Below are 9,003 nucleotides of genomic sequence, written 5' to 3'. Positions count from 1 at the left end.
ATCACTCCACGAATCTGAGGTTGTACGGATTTCAGGTGGAGTATTCGTATACGGAATAGCAGATTATGGAGAATGGGGTGATTCCGTCCATTTCTTCCTAATTGCAGTAAAAAACGACCCGGAAGATACGACTTCGAGCGTTCTGGCGCGCCATCTTCTACAAGGAGTTCGACTGGAGCGCGCCAGCCTTGTGCGGCGCCGCATCTTCCGGGCCGTTTTTTACGGCAATTAGGAAGAAATAGACGGAATCACCCTCCTCTCCATAATCTACTATCCCATATAAGAATACTCAACCTAAAATTTGCACCACCTCAGATTCGTGGGGTGATGCCTTTAAACGAGGAAGCGACGATGAGTTTCGTCAGTTCACATAAGTCTGTTACAGTTTTCTGGTCACGTTCGCTGGATAATTTCATTTTCCTAGCATATCGGACTATTGCTCAAGTTCCATCTTCGGATTTGCGTCAATCCCGACGATGACCACCTGCCCGCTAGGTATGTTAGACATCAACGCATTGAGGTCATCATGAAATGTCGTGTCTCCTGTAACACAACAAATGGCAAGACGCAACGCAGAGGTGTCGGAAAACCTTCGGCAGGACGGCTTGTTGGAGTTCACTGGACAGTGCTCGGCGAAACGAATGGTTGTTGCCAAAGATTCCATGCTCTCTTCTGGCAATTGAACTTTCATGTTATGGACCTTGGCGATGTCCAGGACGACGGCACCTTTTTGCAATGTATGCGACTTTTTGCAGTGTATACGAATCTTGAGCCATATTACTGTGCACGTTATATAACTCGTACGTTCCCAATGCGTACACTTGATTGTGTTTAGTTAAAGCAGGGCCACCACGAGCAAGTAGCAATCAGACTTGACTAAAAATCTATTAAACTGTCATATAGACGTATAGACGGCCCCAAAGTTCAGATAATATAGTATCACACAGATAATATCGCATCCTGCAGGGAATTTTGCGAGAAAAAAAAACTGCCGATGTTTTAATTGCAAAGATACACAAGTAGAACGAGACGAGGGAGAACATAATACTTGACATAAGGAACCCAAAATCCTCCTAAATAAGCAACAAAAAGTCACGTCACGATCTTGAAAAAAGGAACTGTTTAAAAAAAAGGCAGTAAGGCGAAACCGTGTACTGCGCGGAAAAAACTGCAGGACTCCCGGAAGACTTCGAGTTCTGCTGTACGTCAGTGACGCAGTAGCTATCGACAGATAACTTCTTTAAAGACACTACATCAAGATATTTTCTAATAGGGTGCCTGCGAGGTGTTTGGATGGAACTATTTGCCTGAAGTTTCGGCTTTATCACCGTCTTCAGAGGCCTAAATAGGGGTTGATTGGAGCAATCCTACGTTTATTCCGTCAATTGTCACACCACCCTGGGTCAATGTTTCGATAATCGTTCAAGTTAGTGGAAACGGAAACCATATGCGTTGAAATACTCTTACTTAAGACAAATAAAATATAGAGAGAAGTGTGCCGAGGTTTCAAGAAAAGGGAACGTTTGAATTACTACATCCCATTCCTTTCTGATTCATGTTGCTTTTTGATGATTATCGCTGAGCAAAGCGCAATATGGCGGGTAGTTTATTTAAAAATTATGGTTTGATGGATGTTCCAATTATTGTTGTACTTATTTTATTTCTTTCACAATTTCCGATGCACATTTTATAAGTATGCACAGATAAATACGACGTTAGACTTACAAATCCACACTTTTGCATTACAGAAATGGAAACGTTTCAAATTTTATCACTGTCTTTTATCGAAATTAAAATATAGATATTTAAAATATGTATTGAAATAGGAAATCCTTGAAGGAGTAGTGGTAATAAGTGGACTGAATAGAAGTAGTAATTAGCGATATCCAGAATGCAACTCTGCTGTCCTCCATCTTCAATAATATCCTAGACTCGGGCTGAAAACGTCTTATTGTTGGAACGCATCTGCGATTCTACAGAAGCAAAAAATCGAAGAACGCTTACGTGATCGGTGGAAGGATAAAGGTGGGAGATGGGTCCAGTACACAAGGAACGACTTCGGCTCCTGAAATTGACAGTTTGAGATGAATTCGAACTCTGTTGTTTACATATCGATAGCATGGGGTCGTCGGTGAACGCCTTCAAACGAGCTGATGCGACGCGTGCAAATCAAAGGTTAGCACTGGTCCCCTCTAGGACCCTACCAGCACAAATTGCGTCAACTGTGGATCAATTGGCGGGAAAGACACGGTACCAGTGCTCGATTCCTTTGTGTATGCATTGGGGCATCTCGGATTAGGTCATGGCCGCGGTACATTTAGTGGGGTCAAAATGACATTAAGCATGGTTCAGTTGCGCTTGAAGCGGTGCGGTCGGGACAGGTGTTGGAATCGAGGTGGGACCGTCGTGAACTGCAGCGATTGATGGTGGTAGCAAGAGTCTCGCCACGATCCCAACCGCTTCGCGCGCAGATGCTTAAGCAAACTGAACCGTCCTCGATTTTGTTTTGAACCTACTATGAACCATTCGTACACGCTATATGTTGCCATCAGGAAAGAAAGTTCGTAGGAAAAGAAGAAAAGAAGAGAACGAACCGTTCTTTGGTTTCTGCTTCGCACGAAGGTGATCCTTGTATCTCCTAACGAAACAGATGTAGGTTAGCAGAGCGATAAGAATCAGCACAAGGATTGCGACTCCTGCGATGAGCATCACCACTTCCGTCGGTAGCATAAAAGCGGATTGACGCAACTGTGCTACTACAGGTTCACAACGCTGAAGAACCTCTTTGAATTTATGTAACACTCTGGCTCAGACTCTGGAGCTAACTAACCTCAATATTGATAACCTTATAGAGCTGATAGAGTTTCGACAGTTCACTGTTCTCGACGGTGGATTGCGATAGTGCCGCCATCACTGCGCGTTCTCCTTGTACTTTACCATTCATCGTTGCATGGAAGCACACAGATGTCCTAAAATTGACGGTTATTTTCTTTCAAGGCTACGTATCATGAAACTAACGTAGTTCAAAAACCCTAGGAAAAACATTGAATTCGGGTTGTAGATCATGGGAACATTCCGCTCATCCTCCCCTAATTGTCGTAAAAAACGGCGTGAAAGACAGCGTTCTTCCCTACAAAATCAGTTGGAACGCGCCACCCTTGCGCACGCGCCGCGTCCACAAGCGAGCGGTCGAAAATCGATGAAGTCTTCTCAGCACTGTAACCAAGTAAAACCAATGAATAATCTGCTGAGGGGACCGTAGAGTGTAGTAAGGTGGTACGTTCTAGCACACAACGTAGGACCTGAAGCGGATTTCACGCAGTTTTTCACGATGATTGGGGGGAGGATGAGCGATGCCATCCTCGTTTCGGTAATCCACAACCCGATCTTTACGTTTTTCCTGGTTCCTTCGTCAATTTAATGCCTTTAAAGCAGTATTCTATATCCAAGATACCAGGTAGAATTCCTCTTGTCTTTGTTAGGATGCGAAAGGTACACCTTCATGTCTCCTTCCGGATGATCTCCGTCCAGAGCTTTCTGCAATTTCCTGGAAAAAAAAACCACTTATTTGTTGGTGTTGTTAGTTCTTAATGATACTGAACGCACTTTGCAAATTCATCACTGTTTTTAGCAAACTCTTCCGGGATCATATTGAAAATATATCGCATTTTCATGTCGTCTTTCACGTAATGGAACTGTAATTCATATTTTAGAAAAAAGAAAGAAAGAAAAAACATGGAATTCCCATGGAATCGTGAATTTTACCTTCTTCACAAATTGTTGTAGTACTTCTTTTGTTGTCGCCGACATCATATTCACAAAAGCGCTGTAAACGCCCTCCGGTTGTTCGGAGATAACCGGATTAACGCGTAGATCACCAGTGTTTGGTTCCACAAACACCAGTGTATTGGTACTGCTGTGAAGTACACCAGTGGAGTCTTGAGCACTTAATAAGAACGAACATACTCCACGTAATTTTAATAAATATCCAATAAAAAAAAATAATCTTGCAAAAAAAAGAAACTGATCTTGTAAAGAATTAAAATTTTTTCTAAAACATTGCCATAGGACTTCCGCAGCGCTCCTCCATATCCCAGGAGAACGCGCACATCCATGGACGAACAGCATTCTTGTACTACAGTACTGTACTTGCAGTAACGCTCAAAATCATGATCTACCACTTTCCATTCTTTCATGATCTATTTTTATCTATTATTTTCGTGTTTATGTTAGGTTAGGTTGTTTGTTAGGTGTTAGTTTTATGTTGGTAGTAATGTAATATAATTACTGCGTTAATATATATTATAATATATATTATATAAAATATATCACATGAATAGTTTTATTTTTTTAGTATTTTCTCAGCATTTCCTCCTCATCCAAACATTATATCTTAACGTAAAAGTTCTTGGATACAATTTTGAACAAGGAAACAGAAAAACAGAACCCTGTTCCTACTGCTGGAGATGATTGAGATTCCGTTCTTTCATCCACGGGAAGAAGAACCGTGTTGTTTCATTGGGAATTATCCCATCACCAGAAACTGGTTTGACTAGAAATCTAAGGCTGTATGTAGGCTGTTCGACGTAATCACTGTATTGTCTTCTTAGAAAAATACTGTTATCGTTTCATGTGTGTCCGAAAAAGAAAAAAAACAACCGCATACTGTAGTGAGTGCGGTGAGCTCGACAGTATGTATAAAATCTTTGTGTCTATATGTTGATTTGGAAACAATATGTTAAAACAAACAATTTAGGAACTTCCCTAAATTTTTAAAATTTTAAGGTAAGGAATTCCTAGCGGGTTTATTTCTCATTGCTCCTTCCTGTCCCGTTCCCTATGAACCACAAATTTCCATCACATCTTCAATACTGGAGGGCAATTATAAGATTATCTACTAGTCCGTTTCCCCTTAAAGCTCGTAAAAAGCGAAAAAATCGCAATTCTTGGTATAGGTACACGAAGAAGTTCAAAAAGTACAAGGTAGAGAGCGTAAGCTCGCATTCTAGTACATTCTGGATCAGTTTATCAATAACGCGAAAACCACGGGTGATCAACAAAGTGGCTTTCCTTCTGGTCTATTTACAATTGTCCCTTATTTATCCACTATATCGCGCAGATGAGTTTGTGAGAAAGTTTGCTTATTCCGTTTTCCGTGAGTAAATCCCGTTACTCGGAAATAAAATGCGAATGACGCGACCGGAAATCGGAACGGGAAGTCATTCGAAATTTTCCAGTTTCCAGGGGCGAGCAATGACAATATAAGGATAAAAGGACAATGTCCACGGCGTTGAGGACCATTGAATCCCTATGGGGATTGATCAACGCCGAGTACTTTGTCCTTGTTTCAAAGCTCCCCAAAAAGTGTTTCTATCCTCGCAAACAAGCCTGGTACCACTTTGACGACCGCAGAGGGACGAAAGGCATGGTTGGCACTAGGGGGTTTTGAACCAACGATTGGTCGCACAGTCACAGCGGAATCTCTTACCGATTGCGCTACACTCGCCCTAATAACAATCCTTGGAAACAAATTTATGCGTTGAGAAAATTTATTTGAAATGTAGTATTCTTCTTATTGTCTAGAATCCGCAACAGCAGCCAGAAATGAGAATCAACATGTTTTTTTTTCTGTTTTTAGTCCCTACTATATATTTTCGGCCTGTTAGTAGAGTAGCGCACATGAATTTCTTATTTCTGCCACCAATGGATGCATGCAAAATCATCCTTGCATTCTGGATCCGCTGAATCTGGAGAAGATTGCTGGGAAGCGAGAAATTTGTTTTCTTTGTATGCAACCAAATAAAAAGTTTTCTTCCTATGAAGATGTGATGGAGGGGCGGAGAGCGGTGGTGGGAACGAAGTTTGACGAAATTCGATGGTCAAAGTTAGAAGGGTCCCCGCAAAACGATGCAATTGATCTTTTTTTGCTTAATGTTCATGAACTCTTTTCCGTAAATCCTATTGATTCTTCCCGTTCGATAACATGAAAGGTGAAATAAAAGTAGATATATATATTTTTTGTATTTCCCTTCGTTTATACTCTCTGAACAACTCACGGTTCAAAATCGACGTGATCCAATGAGAAATGAAAAGCTGGATTGGAGCTGCCAACAGTCACGGGGATAGGAGTGTCACGGAGATTCTCTTCTGCAAAAAAAAAGAACCTCGCCAATCCTCGTACTTGTGTAAATTTTAACAATTTCCCGAGAAAAACCCCTCACGAATAATTGTCACAGTATTGTTCTCAATTGGTGGAGCTGGAGGTAACGTCTGTGTTTCCGTCTCAAAAACCACTGCCACTCTAATCATACTCGAATTTTTCGCGTCAAATTCCAGTTCACTGACATCTAACTCAGGATAATAGCTGTAATCAATAAATTGAGCAATATAGATCATTTTTTTGCAAGAGAAAAAGGAGTGAAACCTTGCCAAAACACATAGCATGAGGCGCGCTGGACGATCCCACATAATTCCACCCTCAACTGTTATCTCCCCTGAGTAATCGTTAACCGAGAATTTCTCGAACTCGGCCGTGGTGCTGCCTGAAATGTTTGCAGTTCAGCTTTCCGTTCACTTTTTTTTCCAAGCGTATACGAAAAGTTTATACTTTTCGTGAAGTGTCAGGATGTTCCAGTGGATGGATCCATTGGAATGTTAACTGCACGAATGGGGAAAATCCCTGCAAACCTACATTTCGGCAGTAAATAATAATGAATAGCGTTTAGATCAGTTCCGTCCCGATCATCAGCGTACACTTTTCCTAAGATGATGTTCGAACGACTGGTTGAGCGAGGAACGACAAAAACCAGCGGAGCACCCTAAGAAACGAATGAACTTCGTGACAAGTTACTCTGACAAGTAAAAAAAAGCAAAGAAAAGTCGAAAAAAAACGACAAGATGGAAAAAAGACAAGTAAAAAAGAAGCGAAAAAAAAACTGACTTTAGTAAATTGTGGAATGTTGTCATCCACGTCTTGTATTTCCACGCGTAGAACCCGAGACGCATTTCTCGACGGGTCGAACACGCTCCATGCAGTCACAATCAACTACAAACAAAAAAAAATTATGTTATGGAATCCACGAGGTCGTTTTTTCACCTCTACAGCGGGAAAAAAAGAGCAGTCCAACCGCTGAGAATTTCTCAGATTTTCCATCTTAAAGTTTAACAAAGAATTGCCGTGTTTTTTTTTTGTGAAAAAACTTTGTAAGCAAAAAAAATAATAGAAAGTGCAAAGACGAAAGATTTGGAAGAGAAAAAAAAACGGAATTTGGAATGTTCAAGTCACTTTCACGAACCGATACCGATTAATGAAAACCTTGTGAAGTCGGTGGGGGAATTATTTCTTTTTTTCGACATTTTCTGTGATATTTCTTTAAAAAATAAACAAAGTCTACAGTAACAAAAACCAAATGATCTACAATAATAATAAAATAAGTAAATATAGAATAATAAATAATAACAATAGTGTACAATAATAAACAATCCTAAAGTTTTCTTCGAGATTTTTAAAAGTTCATATTAATTACGCCAGCAAGTAGCGAAGTCAGCAAGCTATCAGTTCAGATTGATTCGAACTCCTAAAATCTCTACAGGAATTTTTTTTTCTCCGTAGACTTTTAAAGATTACTGTTGAATGAAGGGAATTCTACAATAACAAGGACTCTTGTTAGAACTGTTTTGTTGTATTGTTGAAATTTTTTCGTCAGGCCATAAATATAATTTCTTCGAAGTTTTTTTTTCAGCAAAACGTTAGAAAAATTGAGTTTTTCAACGTAGGTCTCAAAATAAGAAAATATAAGAAACAAGGACTTTTGTTTGAGGAGGTCTTGGCTTTGAAACATTGAGCAATTTTTAAAATTATTTTCCCGATCCACCGCATTACCTTTCTTTTAAAACTCTGCAGATCTCTTTAGCACTAGCGCTACACGTCGATTTCTCTTATAATTCATATTATTTTCCTGACGTCCAGGATTTTTTAAGTTCCAACTGATATGGAAAGTCGTAAAAATGAAAAAAAAAATGAAATTATAGCGTCGAACCCCTATCTCCTCATGGTATCAACGATGAAGTTTAAACTCTTCACTCAAAGGGAAACATAAAACCTAGGCTAATTACGTGCGCATAATTACCATGTCGATTTTTCCCCCCGTACAGACGCTGGGTTGGCTCCGAAGTGATGAATTTGGTTACTGTTCGAAACATCTCACCACTACTTCTTCCGTTACGGTAATTATTAAGAAACTGGTTTGATTACTGCTAATTGATTTCACATCGCCAATGACACAACCTTCACCATTTTTTATTCGTTCATTTTTGTCGTTTTAATTTCACCGAGCGATAAATGTCACACGTACACAACAATCAGTGTTCACTTATGGCTCGTAAGAAATCGCTTCGCTTCGCCACTTTTTTTTCCCCTGGAAATTCATCTATCTATTCGAACATTAATGTGATATATCGATATAAAGAAACAGCACTAACAAGTTTTGTATTTTTGTCAACGAAGAAAAGTTCAATGCCATAGAATTTGGGAGAGTTTTTGAAATTATTCTAATTGACATAAGGTTTAGGGTCCGTTGCAGGGAGTAATGAGGTTAAAATTCCTCCACTATCCCCCTTCACCCTCCCCTAACTCAGAATAATATACTAATAATATCATATATGATAACAATAAATAATGAATTAATAAATAATTTTAATAAATAATAATATTATATGCATAATACATACATATAATATATAATTACACATAATAATATATAATATATATACAGTATATTTAACACGTAGTTATATTAAACTACTTAAAAAAATTACGTATTATATTAAACAGTTTATGCGGAAAAAAGCTACCAACGCCCCTGGAAGTATTCCAATGGATTTTCGCTCTATAACCGATTACAAAATAAAATAAAATTACAAACCAAAAAAAAACAACCAAAATTAATCTTTAGCTCCTCTCGCAAACACAAACATCACGAACTTGTTTTTGACGTTGAATAA

The 9,003-nt window shown here is 39.2% G+C and overlaps 2 protein-coding genes across 4 annotated transcripts; both read right to left on the bottom strand.

Moving 5' to 3' along the window:
* Nucleotides 1-433: 433 nt before the first annotated feature.
* Nucleotides 434-691, bottom strand: RB195_000445 (uncharacterized protein; the record flags this gene model as incomplete). Of its 2 annotated transcripts, none has more annotated exons than XM_064196796.1 (1): nucleotides 434-691. In XM_064196796.1, the coding sequence occupies one exon, from the start codon at nucleotides 689-691 to the stop codon at nucleotides 434-436; it is 258 nt and encodes an 85-aa protein (XP_064052677.1). The 2 variants fall into 2 exon arrangements, with proteins under 2 accessions (XP_064052677.1, XP_064052678.1); XM_064196797.1 differs by having other exon boundaries at nucleotides 434-664.
* Nucleotides 692-1,915: 1,224 nt separating this feature from the next.
* RB195_000444 (uncharacterized protein) lies at nucleotides 1,916-8,132 on the bottom strand (the record flags this gene model as incomplete). Of its 2 annotated transcripts, none has more annotated exons than XM_064196795.1 (13): nucleotides 1,916-1,937; nucleotides 2,005-2,065; nucleotides 2,595-2,772; nucleotides 2,831-2,969; nucleotides 3,455-3,547; nucleotides 3,607-3,695; nucleotides 3,766-3,946; nucleotides 6,057-6,147; nucleotides 6,222-6,364; nucleotides 6,425-6,542; nucleotides 6,692-6,818; nucleotides 6,941-7,045; nucleotides 8,130-8,132. In XM_064196795.1, 13 exons carry the CDS (start codon nucleotides 8,130-8,132, stop codon nucleotides 1,916-1,918), a joined length of 1,350 nt encoding a protein of 449 aa, XP_064052675.1. The 2 variants fall into 2 exon arrangements, with proteins under 2 accessions (XP_064052675.1, XP_064052676.1); XM_064196794.1 differs by lacking the exon at nucleotides 8,130-8,132 and adding an exon at nucleotides 7,097-7,153.
* Nucleotides 8,133-9,003: the final 871 nt, after the last annotated feature.

The sequence above is a fragment of the Necator americanus genome, chromosome IV (assembly GCF_031761385.1).
Source record: "Necator americanus strain Aroian chromosome IV, whole genome shotgun sequence".
Taxonomy (NCBI): domain Eukaryota; kingdom Metazoa; phylum Nematoda; class Chromadorea; order Rhabditida; family Ancylostomatidae; genus Necator; species Necator americanus.
This window is presented reverse-complemented; position numbering and strand designations above follow the sequence as displayed.